Source organism: Papio anubis, chromosome 4 (genome assembly GCF_008728515.1).
Source record: "Papio anubis isolate 15944 chromosome 4, Panubis1.0, whole genome shotgun sequence".
NCBI lineage: Eukaryota > Metazoa > Chordata > Mammalia > Primates > Cercopithecidae > Papio > Papio anubis.
Genome location: NC_044979.1, coordinates 169,370,847 through 169,390,295, shown reverse-complemented (window position 1 = coordinate 169,390,295; position 19,449 = coordinate 169,370,847). Strand labels below are relative to the sequence as shown.

Here is a 19,449-nt window from a genome sequence, read left to right as displayed (position 1 = left end):
GCCGAGAGATCAGAGGAAAGATGGCCTGGAAACCAAGACACCTGGTGCGGAAAGGGAGTGGGATTTGGAACCCGATCTGTCCAGGCTCAGGGAGCATGAGAGCTGCCACAACTGCTGAGCTGAATCCGGCCCATGGCAGGCCACTCAAGCCATCGTCCAAGAGGCTCAATGGCTGTAATCACAGAACACCATCTCTCTGAGCCCAGAGACCATGCGACACTCTGCTCCTGGGGCCTTCTGAAGCTGCCCCTCAGGCCACGCTGCCACCACTGACCCCCAGGCCTGGGGCTATGGCTTCAAAGCCTACTCTCTCTGCTCAATGCCCTCATTTTATGAATGGAACAGCAGATCCCAGCGATGTATGGTGACCTTCCCTATCAGGAATAAAATCTATGCTGGTGATACGTCAGGAAATGGAATCATGAGGAAACCACCAGCTTTTCAAAGGGCAGGCCTGAGGGTGGTTCTTACGCTTTTCTCTCTCAGTAGATTCCTGCAAGGTCAGGCTAAGAGGATGTGCTTGTCCTTGGAGCCCAGGGCTGGTGGGGACTGGTGGGAGATGGCAGTGGACAGTCTAGGCCAAGGCAGTCAGGCCTTCTCTGAAAATGACCATTGGCTGACCGGTCCCTGGACAGCCCCAGCCCACGGGAAGTTCTAGAGGCCAGACCAGCTCTGAGCTGTCCAGAGGGGCAGATGGACTTCTCATCTCAATGGAACTTTCTTCAGAAGGGTCTAAGCACACATGGCCTGCTCCCTGGGGTCGGTCTCTCCTAACTTAGCAAACTGATCCCCTAGGAACTCAAGAGGCAACCTGAGCTGTGACATTTCCTGCTCATTCACGGCGGCTGCATAGATCCGCAGGGACCCCTGCTTTTGTGGGGCTTCCATTTTGGTGGGGGAGACAGAAAACCAAATACATACATAAATAGACAGTACTGAAGGTGGTTATAAGAACGATGAAGAACAATCCCTATGCTTCATAAGCTCACTTCCTGTTTTGAGGTCTTTTCATGAGAATTTATTCTTTAAATGATGGTGCCTCGTTTACCATTCCCTTTCCTCCTGGGGCGGGAAACTCAAGCACAGGTTTTGTGTTGGGTTCCAGGCTACACACAGCGGGGAGAATCAACACTGTGATGTGTTCTGCCCCTCACAGCCTAGCTGGGGACGAAGGACCAAGCCTGTGGAACAACAGGCAGGTAGAAGGGCAACCCAGGACTGTCTGCCACAGCACTTCCTGAGCAACTGGCAAGAGTGAGGTGCCAGGGGGATATGCACGTGTGGGAGGTAGGCCCTACCCTCTGGTTTATAATCAGTGGGGAGGCAGGGTGCCCTGCAATAAGACAACTATACAAGGCAAGGTACCATCGCTGTTCATAAGTGTTGTTACCATGGAGGTCTTAATGGGATGTAACAATCCACAAGATTTGGGCCCTGCCTCCATGAAGCTCACAGTCTAACAGGAGGTGAAAGTGTCTATGTATTTCTGTATCGGCCTTTCTATCTAGTCATCTTTCTGTGTGATAAGGAATTCAGGAAAGAGCTGAGTTGTTACAAGTTAATGGAGGAGGAGAGGTGGCCGCAAAATTAGGAGGGGTGAAGGCAGGTGGGCAGGAAAGGCAGGGGAGGTGGGGCAAAGGCATTTGCAGCTGGGGCGCACCAGTGGCTTAAATGAGACTCAAGAATCCTGCGGTGGTGGTGGAGGCTGACGTGATGGAGGGAAGGTTCTGGGTTGGGTGAGACTGCACAGAAGAGTGAGGCTAGATGATGAAGGAAGTCCCTGGACCCAAGCACCACCTCCCTATTGGACAGGTGGGAACCCAAGATCCCTGGGAGGTAGGCAAGGGGGGTTGAGTCATGCAGCCTCTAAAGCTGGGGGAGGCTCCTTGCCCACATTGCCTGCCTGCACCCCCATCACTTCCTGCTGACATGGGCCCAGGATGCCACAGTGGGCACCAGATGTGGGTTCTGACTCTCTGTGAGGAGGGACTCCCATGATGAAAGTGGATCTTTCCATAAAGTGGTTTGGGGATTTTTTCAACAGGGCCATTTGGAAATCCATGGGGGCAACAAAAGCCTGGACTTTCGTGACAGGTCATGACGGTGACTCAAAGGTGGCAGAAAAAAGAACACTGAGCGGGCTCCTGTAGAGCAGCTCCATAACCAGCCAGCCCAGTTTCCCCTCTGCAAGCACAGAAGAATGCAGGGGTGAGGGAAGGCTTCCTCCAGGAGGTGACAACTGAGCCGTGCTAAAATTCAGCACAAATAGGAATCAGTGAGAGGGAAGGCCAGAGGGCTGGAGAAGGGGGCAGATCAGGCAGGGCTTGCAGACCAAGTAGATTCGGGTCTTTTATCTCAGAGGACTGGGAATCCCCTGGATGATTTTAAGCATAAGAAGCGACGTTTTTAGAATAGCTCTCTGCCTGCAGCCTGGGGGAAGCCGGAAGGAGAGAGTGGGTGCGGAGAGACCAGGTCAAAGACTCAGCCATCCTTCTGCGAGGAGCAGGAGCAGCTCCTTCAGCCCTGGCCTTTGCACTTGCTGTCCCTTGGGCCGAGAAAGCTCCTCCCCCTTGATCTTTGGACATGCCTCCTTTGCAGCCAGGTCTCCATCCCCTCTTCAGAGGGCCTTCCCAGGCCATCCTCTTGGCTGGATCCCTGACCCCCCGTCACGCTCTATGCCACCTCATCCTTCACTAGCTGGAAACACCACTCATTTCTCTGCTGCTTGTCACCTGCTCGTGAAAGTTCTAGGCATCTCCTCTGCTTGTGTTCCACAGAGCACAGCCCTATGACCAGGAAGTTTCCATATACCTCGGCCACAACTCTCAATGGGCAGCGGGAGAGGTAAACAGGGTAGACCGGGCCCCTCCTGGGCTCACGGCCCACACAGCAGGAGGCAGGGAGAGGAGAAGACAGGATGCAGAATGGAAGGGGAGGCTGACAGGACTGGCAGATGTGCTTCTGTCCCTAGAGGATGGGATGGAGTGAGGCATCCCACTGGATATCAAGTCAGTGGAGGGCTGTTACTGAGGATTCAGTTGTGTGGGGCCTTGCCACGGGGCCTCAGGACTCCAAGGTAACGCTCCAGAGAGGAAAGAGGCATCCCTGGCCTGGTCCCCTCTGCTGGGGCAGACTACAGGCTTGCTCTGCTGGGGGCCTAACAAACAGAGCGGAACCGCAGGTCTGGATCTTGAGAGGCATCTTGGGGGTGCACGCAGTGGGCAGGGAGGGAATTAAGCGTGCCTGGGGCAGCAGCTCTGGAGACGGAGCTTTGGGGCAGCATCCCCCAGCAGCCCACGCCCTTTATCTAAGCTGGATGATTGCTTAAAAAATCCAGCAGCCGGCATCTCTAGGGGGGTGAACGTTCCATTCTTTGCTGGCAAGAGAACACAAGGCCACAGAATGCCGTGATGAGAAATAAAGGACCCAGTGACTCAACGCATTTGTGACAGGTTTATTGTGGAGCGCTGCATGGGCCTGCCAACACAGTCCAGACGTGACATTTAAAAGCCCTGCACATTCCATTTTCCCTGGTGGCCTCCCCACCGTCGACCGTGTGAAACACAGGCAGCTTGTCCACATCAACCAAGAGTCTGCTGAGTAGGCTCTGGTCTTTGGTCCTGAGGTCTCTGCACATTGCAGGAGTGCAGCGAAGGTGTTTAAAAAGCTGCTTGCTTCCACCGGTGGGCCTCCTGCTATCAGGAAAGGGGGCCAGGGTTCGTGCACAGATTGGTGCGGCAAATCTTGCAATGAGATAGCTCAAAGTTTTCAGGGAAGCTGTCCAATCTTTTCTCTCTGAAATTCCTAATCTATAAAAGCATGTTTTCTAAAAAGTCTTAAAAATGCACACAACCTACCTGCTGTTTTGGTTTAACGAAAGAAGCCACTTGATTGGATTCCGTGATGCTCACTGACCAGGCACAAATGCCTTTTCTCTCCAATAAAAACAACAGCAACAAAGCTACTATTCTCTGCTTATTTTCTGCTAGATGTCATCATTATCTCTCCATATGTAAAAGAGGTTACATAACTTGCCCAAGATCACACCACTAGTAAGTAGCAGAGCCGGCATTTGAACCTGTGCTCTGAGTCACTATCCTGGATTGCTTCTTAAGCCTCTATAAGGTCCCCAGATGCAGTTATGTGGATCCCCCCTCTGAATCACTATCTTCTTATAGGCAGGTGGCCTACAGGAAAATAGAATGTTCCAATAATGTAAGAGAAATGGAGTAAAATATTAGGCTGAGCTTGTAGAGAAGCCGTGTTGTTACATGCAGCACCATGTTTTTCTGGAGGCCAGGAATGAAAATTGAGAAGCTACAGCAGCACATGTTCTTATGTTTGGCTCAGACTGAGGGCGTCTTAAGCAAGCCTGAGCCTTTGGCAAACTCGCCCAGTGGAGGCGAGAAGGATGAACGGCTGAGGCGGGTCAGTATGGAGCTTGTGCATTGAAAATGTGTTGGAATCCTTACCAATGGCTCCAAACTCCCATGGCAACCCTAGCATCGAGGGAATCACATGAGGGAAGAGGGGCCCCTTCCTGATCTTTCCAAAGATGCAGCCACCAGTTCTGTGGAGGCAGGAGCTCTGGGACTATGGACACACCTGTCCATGTATGTATGCATCAAATGGTACACCTAGAACAAGGACTTGCCAGAGAGTTTGAAAAGCTGACTTGAAAACATCACTATGTTTCCCGAGACCCTCAGTGCCCTCAGCTGTAGGTGCAGGCCTTGTGCTCAGTGTTCTCTAAGATCTTGACTTCACTGAATAATCTGCAGAGAACATCCTGCACTCCACCCCAGCCCAGACCTTTCCCCACTTTCTGGGTGGGGCCTGGGAAGCAGCGCAGTGGACCAGCGTGCATGAGTGTGTGGGGACAGGTATCAGAAGGGGACAGGACAGCATGGGAAATGGGAGGGAAGGCAGGGGTGTCTCTCCCTGAGGGAAACAGCGTCCTTGATGAAAACTGGCAGACCAAGTGTCCTCCCCTCTTCCGGGTCAGAGTTCAGAGAAACCGCACCAAGAGAAGGAACTGTTCAGCTTTTAAAGACATGATAGGCTGAGTCAAAATAAGGAACATCTCTTTTGAGGCTTGCAACATCACTCAGAAGTGATGTGCCAAGCAGATGTGGAAATAGTAGCTGTCAGCCTTTGCCAGAATCTTCTATACAGCGGTATTTATCTGCCTTCTGGCTGTACCCTGAACTCACCGTTTGACCTACTGTTACCAAGCTACAGATGTAGGCATTTAAGTCCCCTGAAAGTTGCTGCTCACTGCCTGTCACACTCACACACACACATACATACACACACACACACACACACACACACACAGAGTTGACATCATAAAACAGCATGGTAGCTGGTAGCTTCTAAGAGGTAGTATGCCCAATATTGAGTTGCACGGACACTATATATATAGCTTATAGCTGATGCTCATTTTTTAATAAACAAAACATTTTTGTGAATCAGGTCACACACCTCAAAAATGCCCAGGGAGCTTTCAATTTAAAGAATAGACTATTCCTGAGAGTCTATGGAGCCCTCTGAAATGGAATAGCTCACTAGACATCAGGAGACACTCTGGAAGTCTGGTTTTTCCTATGTGGGGTTTTCTTGAAGAAGTGCCCAAGAGCGACCGGGTGCAGTGGCTCACACCTGTAATCCCAGCACTTTAGGAGGCCGAGGCAGGCGGATCACGAGGTCAGGAGATGGAGACCACCTGGCTAACACGGTGAAACCCCGTCTCTACTAATAATTCAAAGAAATTAGCTGGGCATGGTGGCAGTAGCCTGTAATCCCAGCTACTCGGGAGGCTGAGGCAGGAGAATGGCGTGAACCCAGGAGGCGGAGCTTGCAGTGAGCCGAGATCACACCACTGCACTCCAGCCTGGGCGACAGCGAGACTCCGTCTCAAAAAAAAAAAAAAAAAAAAAAGTGCCCAAGGGAACTCTGGCTGAAGCGAAACATTCACATAAGGCTACTGTGATCTTGGACTTCATTACATCTCCCTATCCTACCAGACCCAAAATACCAGACATTTCAAAGAAGGAGCTATTTTTCCTTGCATTTTTGGAACCATTGGCATCCAATGTTGTTTCCATAAAAATTCTCTTGGGTATTTTTGGAACAGAGAATGAATAGGATTAATGAAGCAGGACTGTGACTTGCTGTGCCCATTCCCCAACTGTTACCTGGGTGGGGTGCTGCCCCTGCCCTGTGCTGGAGTGGAGACTTGGCCCAGACAACCGTCCCTGGTCCTCAGCCTCCTTCTCAGACCAAATGAGCAAGAGACTCCAGGAGCAGCCCCTTCCAAGACCACTGTTGCTTTTGGGAAGCTCACATCTAAAGGAAAAGGAAACTGGAGACAACATGGTCTCCTCTCTGAGGTGACGTGGTCTGTGTCAAAAGCTGAGACTGGTGTTTTCTGTAGTCACTGGTTGATTTCATTCACTCATTCAATAGGCATTTTTTTTTTAACCTAACCTACCATGTGCCAGGTGATGATATATTGTACTAGGATGAATTATAGATTGCTGTTTTTACAGGTAAGAATTGACAATTTCATATGGTTAAACCTAATATTTAGAGTGTTTTCCTAAGTTAGTGTTACTTTTTTTCTTCTGATGGCATCAGCGAAGGCAGAGATAACCCAATCATTACTATCTGCTATGGCGGCCTGGGTCTGCCCAGGTTCCTTTCCAGAAACAGGGCAGACACCAGTTTCTACCATGCATGTAATGGTGAGATATTTTGTGACTTAATATAGGGCCGAGTTACTGCTTTAAATTGGCTTCTCCCAGACACCCTTTTATGCAGAGGCAGTTTGAGGCCTGGGCCACTTGGGGAGCTCAACCACCATGGCTCCCCAACTCTGCAGGCCCTGCTCTGCAGTGCGGAGAGGCAGCCGGCCGGAGGAGAGTGATTCGTAAGTGCGCAATGAAGACAATCTCTCTTGGACTCATCTTGTCTAATGCTACTGGAGCAAAACTGTACCCAAAGTTCACTTGCAAATATATTTACACAGACCAGTATGAAATTAAATGATTTAATAATCAGTTAAAAAACAAAAAACAAAAAACAAAAACAGGCCGGGCGTGGTGGCTCACGCCTGTAATCCCAGCACTTTGGGAGGCCGAGGTGGGTGGATCACCTGAAGTTAGGAGTTCAAGACCAGCCTGGCCAACATGGTGAAACCCTATCTCTACTAAAAATACAAAAATTAGACCAGGCACGGTGTCTCACGCATGTAATCCCAGTGCTTTGGGAGGCTGAGGTGGGTGGATCACTTGAGGTCAGGAGTTGGAGAACAGCCTGGCCAACATGGTGAAACCCTGTCTCTACCAAAAATACAAAATGCAGCTGGACGTGGTAGTGCACGCCCATAATCCCAGCTACTCAGGAGGCTGAGGCAGGCGAACCCAGGAGGCGAAGGTTGCAGTGAGCCGAGATCGTGTCACTGCACTCCAGCCTGGGTGACAGAGTGAGACTGTCTCAAAAAAAAAAAAAAAAAAAAAAAGCTAAAGAGCAAACAAACCAAAACCTGACACCTTTAAACTCTGAGACCATAGGAGATACCTAGTATCCCTTCACTAATTTATTAGAAGGTGCTTTCTTTCCCTTGTACTCAATTTTCTGTTAACCAGATTCTCTGTGAATATGATTCAAGTAGTTTAATACAGTACGAAAGTGCAGAGTATGGGAGATAATAAACAAGAGTAAGATTCTGAAATTTAAAAGAAAGGTTCTGAGATACTTTTGATGCTGCAGATACATGACATGAGCTTAAGTGATTAAATTTATTCAACAGGAGTTACCGGGGCAGCCTTTCTGGTGGCGAATAACCAGGTGAACATTAACCACAGTGGCCAGTGGGGTGAGACTTGAGCTTCTCAACCTCAGCTCTGGTGACATCTGGGGCCAGATCATTCTTTGTTGCGGGGACTGTCCTGTGCACTGCAGGATGATGAGCAGCATCCCTGACTCTACCCATGAGATCCCAGCAGCACTTCCACTGGCTGAGAATCACGGGGTCCAATGGATACAACCAAATGCAAACTCAATGATTTGTAGGGGGAAAGCACAGCTTCCTGGGGGAACAACCCGCGTCAGCTTCACAAAGCTGGAGGCAAGCCTGGGGGAATGGCCTATGGTGAGCGCACAGGGCCTCTGGAGTGAGTTAGGTAGAGTGTTATGGAGTAGTACCCACCTTGACAACTGCATCCCTTCCAGCCAAACTCAAGACTGGAGAACACTGGCTTACACAGCTGAAGGGGTCCTGGGGAAGAGACGGGACTTGCAGACTCAACCATTGCTCCGCAAGGGGGTGGCCTGGGGGACAGTGAGAAGGATCTCTCCACCCACCTCTGGGCCTTTGCATGTCCTGACAACTCCATCTACGATAGCCACACCTCTTCCCCCACCCCATCTGGCTCCTCCTTACTCTTCAGGTCTCAGCTCAAATGGCTTTCCCCGCCCCACCCCCTGAAGGTTCTCTGATCCTTTCCCTGCGGCCACCCTCCCCTGGCCCTGCCAGTCTGCTCAGTGGTGCCTCGCATCCAAACTTCTAGTGCAGAACTTGTCACCTTGTCACACACACACAGTGTATATTTATATGGATTGCAGGAGTTTGGTTTTCTGTTTGTTCCTCCCATTAAAATATGAACTCCATGAAGACAGGGACCCTGTTTCCAAGGAGTACCACACTCCTCCCAGAAGCCAATGGGGCACCCAACATATGGTAGACATCCGCACCCCCCACCAATTATCTGCTAAATTGATGAGGGAAACCACTTTTCCACTGAATGGCAGGAGAGGTCCAATAAGTGAAGCTCATGAGGATGGAATCAAGCATGTGGTCACCGCAGCAAACAGTGGCATCAATGTGGACGCTGGTTTATTTCTGCAAAGTGTGCCAGGCAGAAGCTGATCCCAGACAACAACGTGGGACATGTGCAAGTTTCTGTCTTTACCCACATATTTTTGGGGGTGTTCACCAGTACCTTATTATGATACATCTTTTGGACAAATGGTTTGTACCCTGAGCCCAATTACACACCCTCAATGTGTCGACAACTTATATCAAAAGCCTGGTGAGACAGTGAACTGCTAACCTGGGTGGTAGAGTTCTATGCTTCGAAACTGGTATTATAAAGAATGATCGTTTGCATATTGATCAGGGAGGGTGGAGAGTAAGGGGACAGGGAGGGCTGTTCAACAAAGACTCAGCGAGCCTCTGATTATGTCTGTATTTCAAAGAGCACAGGTCATGGTTGACACGCGGGCAGCAAGCACACTGCTGACATCTAGTCTGCTTGGTTCCTCACCACCACTGCCAGGTTCCAACATCAAGAACACAGAGACATTTCCGTCTAACTTTTATATGAAGAATTTAATTATCTATACACGTAACTAATTCAAAAGGTTGTATTACAGTTGTTAAAGCCGCAGGTTTATATATTTATATATTTTACATTCATATCCGTGAAAATACTGAAGCGCAACTGAACGAGGAGGAGAGGTCCTCACTCTCTGCACCATGTGAAAGGAGAAGGACCTCTACACGACCACCAGCACAGCCTCCCGACCGCCGGGAGAACGCGAGGGGAGCGCGCGTTACAGAGTCTTTAGGAGGACAGCTAGATTGTGCTTGAGGCTCCCCCTGCCCCATTTTCTGTGCCGTGAGCAGCAGGCATTTTTATTGAGAGCTTCCAACTAGTGTTTAAAAGACAAACAGGGCTTCGGCTACAGCGTATCTAACACACAAACGGACCATGAGCTCCATTTCATATTAATCTGTAGAAATTCCACAGTCTAGTTAAAAAATGTAAACATTGGAAATTAACTGCAGGGAGACTTCTATACATTCTTTCTTGTCAAGAAAATTACTTGTTCAAAATAGGTCATTCCATGAAAAGTAATTGGAATAAAACTTCATGTAACAGAGACTAAAAAGAGATTGTGGAGATCGTTGATCCTAACGACCTCAACGGTGTTGTCTACTGATTTTATGCGATGCAAACACGCAAAATTAAAAACCCCAAACAAAACACCAACTCAACCAGATAAATCTGAGACCAAACAAAAACAGAGTGCTTTCTCATGTGGCTACAGGGTCACTGTGCAAAATCAAATCAAATGCAGTATGATTAGAGCATCGTACAAGGTAATAGCTTTGCCATGGAAAGAACTGATTTCTTATGTACAGGATGTATTACATGCTCAACAAGGTACAGCTGATACACACAAACAAGCACAAACACCTTCGCTTTAATTGGGCTCATTCTACACGTCTTTAAAACAGAGATACTGAACTCCTCCGTACTTCTATAGCAAGGGGGGAAAGCCCCAAACTACACAATTTAGTTGGTAACACTGGACAAAATGAAAAAATACATCAAGTCTCAGATTTATGGACATTTGGAACAATTTTTAATAGCACATGCAGCATTCCTTGATAGTGGGTCTTTTTGCAAAACCAAAATAGCAAAGAAGTCATTTATTTATTTTGTTTATTAAAAGGCTAAAATATATATTTAAAAATAATTTTAAAACTATTGAAAGCACCTGTGCAAAGGTGGGGGAAAGTCAATTTGAGTAACTAGGAAAGCCACAAAAGGACCCACTACCCTGTGTGTTTTTGTAATTTTTGCTCCTATCTCTGCAAGTAATAACTCAAACATTGCGATCACATGCAACTAAGGTAAAATGAGGTAAACTGCTCTGCAGTGAGTTCTTCTACTCAGAAGGCAGTAGGTGATCATGCTGGAAGTCACATGATCAAGGCTGCATCTCCCATCATCCCTCTGGGCAGTGATATGGGATAGTGGGTCTCTTTGAGGACTTTCAAGCCTGAGGGGGGGATGGACAACATATGATTCCTAGAAAAAGGAGGAAAACAACACATAAGCAAAACAAAACAATGAGCAAAATTCAAGCTAGGAAAATGAGTCAGGCATGTAAACAGCATGGTGCCAAAATGATTTGGAAAAAAAAAAAAAAAAAAAAGGAAAAAGGAGGGAGGGGAGGGAGGGGACATGCTACAGAAGGAATGAAAATTAAAGAAAAATAAAACCCCACGAGTTAAACTCTTGCATTACAGAAGGTCTTCAAAGAGACGATTGCGAATGCAGCAATGGTCTAGCTTTAAGTTCTGCAAACAAAGCTCAGCAGAATCAGAGCAATGCTGCATGTTTTACCGGAAGATACCAGAGAGGCAAGGCGACAGAGCCACCAGGGCACTTACATTGCTGGCTTGGGTCCATGTCTGTGGTTAGCTTCACATAATTGGATGGGAAGAGCCCCACTTGTCCATTGACTTCCCCCTTCCACCAGTCGGGGTCCTCCTTGTTGAGGACGTTGATGATCTGGCCCTTGTTGAAGGCCAGCTCGTCGTCGTTCTGCGCAGTGTAGTCGTACATCCCAATCACCTGGCACACTGCAGGAGACAGGGCTGGGTGAGCGGCTGCACACCCACCGAAGAACGCGCAACGGGCACCGCGCAGCCGTTCAACATTCCCAGCTACTCTTTCTGTACTTTCAGAAGAGGGTGACAGTAGGTGGAACCGTTCTATTGGGCTTTTTGCAGTGTGGGCAATAGGGGAAGATGAAGAATTAAAAACCAAGACAACAGCAAAATTTTCACACTAAGTCTTTAGAGTTTTGTGTTGTTTTGTTTTTTGTTTTTTTTTGAGATGGAGTCTCACTCAATCGCCCAGGCTGGAGTGCCATGGAGTGATCTCGGCTCACTGCAAACTCTGCCTCCCAGGTTCATGCCATTCTCCTGCCTCAGCCTCCCAAGTAGTTGGGACTACAGGTGCCTGCCACCTCGCCTGGCTAATTTTTGTGTATTTTTAGTTAGAGACGGGGTTTCACCGTGTTAGCCAGGATGGTCTCAATCTCCTTACCTTGTGATCTGCCTGCCTCGGCCTCCCAAAGTGCTGGGATTACAGGCGTGAGCCACTGCACCCGGCCAGTCTTTAGTTTTTATAATATCATCCTCTTTTTCATGTTTACTTGTCAGCAGAAGATGTACAGTGCTAATCGAGGGCTTTCGTTTCGAGTGCAGTGGAACTCCTTTCTACCGCTGACTCCAGAAAGACCGGCCCAACCCCATCCCATCTTCTGCTGCACAGGACAGCTGTGTGTCATAGGGACTTTACTATCATTTTTCCTTTTTGGTTTAAAGTAGAAGGTAATCATCATTTGACCGCCAAGAATCCCAAATCTTAGGGAGAACTAAAACTAGTGATTGATTGATTTATTATTTATTTGAGACAGAGCCTTGCTCTGTTGCCCAGGCTGGAGTGCAGTGGCACGATCTCAGCTCACTGCAACCTTCACCTCCAGGGTTCAACCGATATCTGGTCCTTTCGAAAGAGGCCTCAGCCTCTTGAGTAGCTGGGATTACAGGCATGCACCACTATGCCTGGCTAATTTTTATACTTTTAGCAGAGACGGGGTTTCACCATGTTGGCCAGGCTGGTCTCGAACTCCTGGCTTCAAGAGAGCCACCTGCCTCGGCCTCCTAAAGTGCTGGGATTACAAGGCGCATGCCACCACATCATGCCTAAAACCAGTGTTTCAAAAGATTTTCCTGCTGCTGTATCTTTGCGTCTCAAAATGTTGTCTTGAAAGAAATCTCCACCCTCAAGAACAATTTTTCTTTTCTCATTTTCTCTCAAGCCTATAGGAGGTAAAACTGTTCTCATTCTTTGGCACTTCTACTTCAGATGAGTCTGCACCAACAGGTCACAGTCCCTGTGAATCTTTCTTAACCAGCCTATATAAATAGGTTTAGGCTTTTCAAATTCTCCAGCTAATTCAATCACTTCAGCAACTGATTTCATCGGGCCTGAGGAAGGGGCTGTACACGGAAGTGGAGGGATACTGACACATCTCCCCAGGGGACAGCAAACCCTGCGGGAACCACATTCCTCAGCTTACACGAGGCCACAGCTCAAGCAAAGAGGCCCAGTGGGAACTGGGGTTCATCACAAAGTTTGCCCATCCTTTAATTTCTTGAGAAGGCTGCCAGGTTTTAATCTTATCTCATTGGGTACATACAGCACAGATATTTAACCACAAGGTATTGGAACAAAAATTCTATACTTTCCACAAAAGCCAACCAAGAATGGGTAGCTTAAAGACCTAAAACAGAAACCTGCTCCCCTGACCTCAGCTCTCTCAGATCTTGCTGAAGCATCTAATTTGGTCCCTTCAATCAGAAAACAGCCAACTGGGCCAACTGCTGTGCTCTGTTCTTTTCCAGTCCTCCAGGAAAGTGTGTACAACATCCTGCCCACCCAGCGGAGCCCCCTCTGCCCACAGTGAATGTCACAGGGGAGCTATTTTGGTCTTCAGTGAACACCACATTACAGCCCCCAACCCCCGTGGCCCCCAGCTCCATCTCCTGACCTACTGAGACCCCAGCCATTTATTTTTGGGTGTCCCTTTCTGTCACCTCACCCCCTAGCCTAAACCCCAATGTAAATGGCTGGAAGGAAATCAAGAGGAAAATGTGGCCTTAATGCCACAGCATTCATGACTCCTGCAGGAAGAGCATTCCAACAAGGGTTCTGTTGTATGCAGCACAGAAAAGCCACTTAGATATCTGGTCCTTTCGAAAGACATATTCCGTATCACATTAGTTGGGTGTCAGTCCCAGCAAGTACAAGAAGTGCTTTAAAGCACATGCGAAAAACAACGTAAATATATTTAATGAGGAAATCAAGTGGGAAAACTCAAGTGACACGCAGACCATTTTCCAGTTAGAAACGGGAAACTCCTTACCTGCCGCTAACGCTGTTGACTTAGGTGGCTCTGTTGGAGTGATTTTGCTCGTCCCAGGGCTTAGAAGTTTTACATAATTAGCTGGGAACCAGCCTATCTGGCGCTTTTTCCCACGTGCCTGGTAAGAAAATAATTACATCAAACATTTTTAAAGGCTCATCTTTTATAATACAGCTCACTTTATAACAGAGCAGTTATGTAAAGCTTACATATAACTGAAAAACAAACGACATTAAGGGTAAAATCTATGGATTACTGTGTCACAAAGGTAAAACACCATAGCTAAAATTCAAATTGTGGCAATCACTGGTCAGCAAAGCCCAGAATGTTTTTGCTTGGGCTAGACCGTGTGGATCACAAAATCAGGATATACCATGGATTGTCTGGGATAGAAAATTCTGCTCATGTAATGCTAGCACTCAGCTGTTAATTTCAGGTAATGCAGACATTATGGTTAATGCCAACACTGTATATGGGTTTTAGGAACAATAATAATAATAATGATGATGGCCATCAATACCGAGTACTTCTTTTTTTTAAAATTAATTAATTAATTAATTTTTTTTTTGAGATGGAGTCTCGCTCTGTTGCCCAGACTGGGGTGCAGTGGCACAATCTAGGCTCACTGCAAGCTCCGCCTCCCAGGTTCACGCCATTCTCCTGCCTCAGCCTCCCGAGTAGCTGGGACTACAGGCGCCCGCCACCACGCCTGGTTAATTTTGTTTTTGTATTTTTAGTAGAGATAGGGTTTCACCTTGTTAGCCAGGATGGTCTCAATCTCCTGACCTCGTAATCTGCACCCCTTGGCCTTCCAAAGGGCTGGGATTACAGGCGTGAGCCACTGCACCTGGCCCTCACTGAGTACTTTTTATGAGCCAGGCCCTGTGCATTTAGGCACACAATTCCAGAAGGATAGTACTATCATTATTCCCAATTTCCAGATGAAAAGTTGAGTGACGGCCCCAAGGCCACAGGCAGTTAGTGGCAAGCCAAGATGCACTCATGTGTCTGCATGCTCCTTTATGGGTAATATACATCAAGATGACACACATGCAGTACACACAGAACCAAGGAGACTTGATGTTATTTTCACAAACCCGTAGGCCCATGTGATGGCTAAAGCCACATTTTTCACTGCCATTTCTTTCTCACTTAATTCAATCTGATTCAACACAAGATTCATCTATGCAGTGTTTCTGCACCATGCTGTTAGAAAAGGACAGTAGATGACTGTCCCTGTAAACCAGGGGAGTTTGCAACCAAGTTGGTGAGGCAGGGTTTGCAGTTAGGACACAATCCCATGAAAAGACTCGAGTTAGGGATCATGAGTCGGGCTTTGACTACCCTTCTGTACACCACCAAGAGAACCCAAAACTACTCGTGCATACACACGCATGCATACACACACACACGTCTAGAAACAAGGCTCTGATCAAAACAGCTGCCTCTGGGGACAAGGGTGGGAGGGAGACATTTATATTCCCTCATAACTTTTGAATTTTAAACCATGTGACTATAATTACCTATTCCCCAAATAAGGAAATAAAACAAAAAGAAAACTTCTACCACATTACCTGTGCCCTCCCACCTGCCAATTTATCAAGAGGGATACCTCTGGGTCACTTTGAGAACACAGAGCAGGCTTCACTTTTCCTTGAGGTCTGACAGATTTCATTCCCTTGGCTCAAGGACTAAAGCTTTTACGTTTGCAGTGAACCTGCCGATGACTGAAGCCATTTGGTTACGTTTCCACGTTTATCCACCGAGTGTATCACCATTCTGCTCGCAGTGACACCCTTTCCCACACCTCTGCAGCAGAGCACAGACCTCGCTGGTGTTTCCTCATTGGTGGATCCACACGGAGAGTCACTCTGGTGACAGCGCCAGGAGCTCTCCTGGGCCATGGCAACTCAGCCTCTTTATTGTGGATTCTAAGAACCACTCAAGCTCTCACTTTAGCACAGTGCTAGAGGTGTGGGGACTGAAAAATACGGCTGCTGCCTCCAAGGGGCTAGTCAGCTACATGTGGAAATAAGAAATGTGCACAGAAAGCAAAGTAATGTAAAATACTAAAGAGTGGTGCTGGCACGGGGCCACCGCTGGAGCTCAGGGGAGGGAGACGGCACTTCTGGTTGGGATGGTCACAGAGAGCTTCCAGAAGTGGGATCTGCCAGCTCTTGCGGGAAGTGGAGAGGTGGGAGTCGGCTGGCCCCTGGGGAGAAATGTCATGAACAAAGGCAGCGAGGCAGAAGAGCAGCGCGTGTTGGTGTTTCAAAGACGCTGGAGTGGAGATGTCATTGCTCAGCAGTAAGACGTGAGGCTACACTGGGGAGAGGGGCCCTGCAGGAAGCCTTCCCCTGGCAGGCAAGGAGGAAAGGCGATGGGAGTCTCCCATGTCTCCAGAACAGGACAGAGGCATGATGCTGGCAGGGCCAATGGGTGACACAGCACAACTCTAAGCAGGGAGTGGGACCTGAGGGTCTAAGGAGGCCTCTCCCTCCCCAGCACAGGAGAAGGCATGTTGATAAAAAGGAGTGGATTTTCAGGCCTCCAGAGGTCAGATTCCTGAACCAGTGAGTAGCATCTGGCCAGCACTCCTGGAAAGGACAATTATGGGTGTCCACCAGCGAGCTCCCCAGGGGAAGTTTCATCTTCAGTTACACTCCAGGTTGTGCCTTCTATTCTGGCCAAGATGCATTTCTTATATATTCAGCTCTCCAGTGTGGCTCTTCCTGTCCCGGCCTCAGGCTCACCTCCACAGAGTGGTAGATGGGACTGTGTGAGACCCGAGGCCTTCCCCAGCAAGGCCTTCTTCCTTCGTGCTCCTGCTGTTCTAACCCCCATTCCTCAGCACCCAAGGGTCTGTCTTCCGTGGCTAGCCCACTGCACGGCAAAGGTTTCCTGCCTCCCTCTTCCCCCTCAAACTTACATAGTTCCATACCGTCCTGCTCATGGGCAGACAAACACCAGCAGATTGGGGAAGTCAGTCTACAGGCCCACTAATGGCCATCAAAGGGTTCCCACAGGCCCCTTCCTCACAAAGCATTCCAGAAACCATTCCTTCCTATATCTGGTCAAGTCTTACTGAGGCCCCCTGTGTTACGCAGAGGCCCATGTTCAACAAAGGCCAGAGAGATGGACAGCTGCTGGGAAATTCAGCTCTTCCACAGGCCCCACATGGGCAAGCCAGGGAGCAAGCCCCGTCCTTCACTAAGCTATGAAGCAGGTGGCCAGGTGCCCGCCTGGCGGTCGGAGGCTGATCTTCACTTTGGATGGGGGAGGATGCGGGGAGGGAGACACACTTTCCATATGAAAAGTCAGCCGGCTTACCTCTCAAGTAACTGCTGTAGTAGTAACTTTTTAAAGGCAACTTTTTATTTAGAAATGATTTCAAACTCACGGAAAAGCGGCAAGAATAAGAAAAGCACACGGAACACCCGTAGGCCCTTTACCCGAATTCACCTGCTGTCAACACCCGGCAGGTGCCAGCTGCTCCCTCATTTGTGCGCTTTCTCTCTCCCTCCCCACCCTCTTCTCTGTAAGTTCTTTTTTTGAATCATCTGATTGCAAGCTGCTTACATCTTAACTCTTTACCCCTAAATACTTCAACGTGTATCTCCTAAAAATAAGAATATTCTCTTATATAACCACAGTACAGTTATTGCTTTCAGTAAATTTAACACCGGTACAATAATTTTGTCTAATCTAGTATCCATAACCCAATTTTGTCCATTATCCCAATATTGTCCTTTACAGCGTGATTTTCTTTCACACACGGTCTAGATACTGCACTAAGTCTAGATACTGCAGTCAGTCCTCATGCCTCTTTAGTACCCTTTCGACAGGTTTTGTCTTCTACGATCATGACATTTTTGAAGAACAGTCACTCCCTCCTCGCTCCCGGCACAGCTGCACACACATGATGTCCTCTGGTCTCCCCACTGCTCATCATTCTGATCACCTCATTCAGGTGTTGTCCTAGCTCTCCACTCTATAATGACTGTGTTTTCCCCTGCAGATCACGAGTGATCTGTGGGGGTCACTTCAAGACCATGCACATTTACTGCTCCTACTGAAAATTTTCCTGCAGATTTGGCATCCATCGATGATTCTAGGAAGTTTTACCATGAGAATTGTGTAACAGAAATCTTTTTAAAGCATCTTTGTCTCTGGAAATGAGACCTATAGGAAGTATCTGGAATGGTAAAATGTGTAACAAGATGATATGATTAACAATACACACACACGCGTGCACACACACACAGGAACTAAAAATACTGTGATGTATGGATGTGGCTTTGAATGCAAAGAAACCTGCTCTTGTGCCACTGAGGAAAAGCTCCACTCTCTAATGCCAAGGCACATAAGGACGATGCTATGCAGGCGTCCCTCATGATGATACGAGTTCTCACTATGCTGACACTCACTATCTGAACTCAGAAATGGAACAGATATGTTTTCATATGAGCTCCCAGCTCTCAGAAATCTGTTACCAGCTGTCTGAAACTTAGGAACTAAACAAATACAGAAAATTTGGCATCTCTCACTATCCAAATACAGAATTTAGGCAGTGAGGGGTGGTTTGTACTTTACAATAAAATAGCGTCCCTTTGAGATTTTGTGTATTGAAACTTGGATGGAGAATTGTAAATAAAGAGAAAAGACACTGACTTGCAGCTCTCCTTCCCACCATCCACCTGGGTTCTTTTTTCGGATCAAAATCAGCTGACCAGGGGCGAGAGTGAGCTGCTCGGGGCCGGTGGCGGTGTATGAGGCAATAACCTGGGCAATTTCTGAAAAACAAGATCAAACATGGCAGTGCACTGTTAGAGTCAGCAGGAGAAAAGGGCAAGAAGATGTGGGCGCCTCCCAGGTTCACAGATGAACACATCAAAACCAATGTATTGGGCTGGATTTCTACTCAACGAGTAAGGCTCCCTGAATCACCCCTGTTCCCAGAGCTACCAGGCAGACACGGCATTCAAGGGCTTGGCTGATCCTCGAGCCCTCAGTGGGCTGCAGACTCCCTTGTCACCCCGCGAAACTTACCAGCTTCCCTCCACAAAGTCCGCTCCTTGCCCACTCCTGGCACCTTCTGTCACACCCCTCCCATAATTACTGGGAATGCCCTGAGGCCACAGGTGGGGGCCTCCTTTGCCACCCACCCCAGCACAGCAGCACTCAATGGCTGAGCTGCCACTTTAAAGTGACTAGAGGACTCCATAGCTTTCCCAGCTGCCAAGTACAGCAGAAACAGAAGCCTGTTTTCCTCAGAAACCACTGGGAGCCCGGCAAGAGCTTATTTCTATGTTGTTGCTGCAGATTCTCACTCCCAACGACACAGCCTTCTTCTTTATGCCTCACATTTTGAGTGATCCCTGAATATCAGGTGCAAATCATGGCAGGGAAAATTTCTTTCTTTTTATTTCACGTTATAGGAGGGACCTGGAGTTAAGAAGGGAACTTTATGCAAAAACAATTCAGCACAGGGAAAAAAATGTAAACGGTTCTGTACTTTTCCTGAATGTGAAAAGTCCCATGGGAAAAATTCCAGCAGTACCACAGACCAGGCTCTGAAACACACATTTCCCCTGGCCCAGGAGATCGAGTATTAAAAAACAGAACCCTTCTCTGCCTGAGTTCTGGCACATCTGC

General features: G+C 48.0%; 1 protein-coding gene across 11 annotated transcripts in view; it reads right to left on the bottom strand.

The window, feature by feature from the left end:
- ITSN1 (intersectin 1) overlaps nucleotides 1–19,449 on the bottom strand; it is a 243,923-nt gene that overhangs the window by 42,817 nt on the left and 181,657 nt on the right. For 7 of the 11 annotated variants that reach the window (XM_009202312.4, XM_009202315.4, XM_009202320.4 and 4 more), the window contains 3 exon segments: nucleotides 18,466–18,587; nucleotides 13,795–13,912; nucleotides 11,249–11,440 (listed from right to left, as the gene is read on the bottom strand). In XM_009202312.4, coding sequence (XP_009200576.1) covers nucleotides 11,249–11,440; nucleotides 13,795–13,912; nucleotides 18,466–18,587 — 432 coding nt within the window. 11 annotated transcript variants of the gene reach the window in all.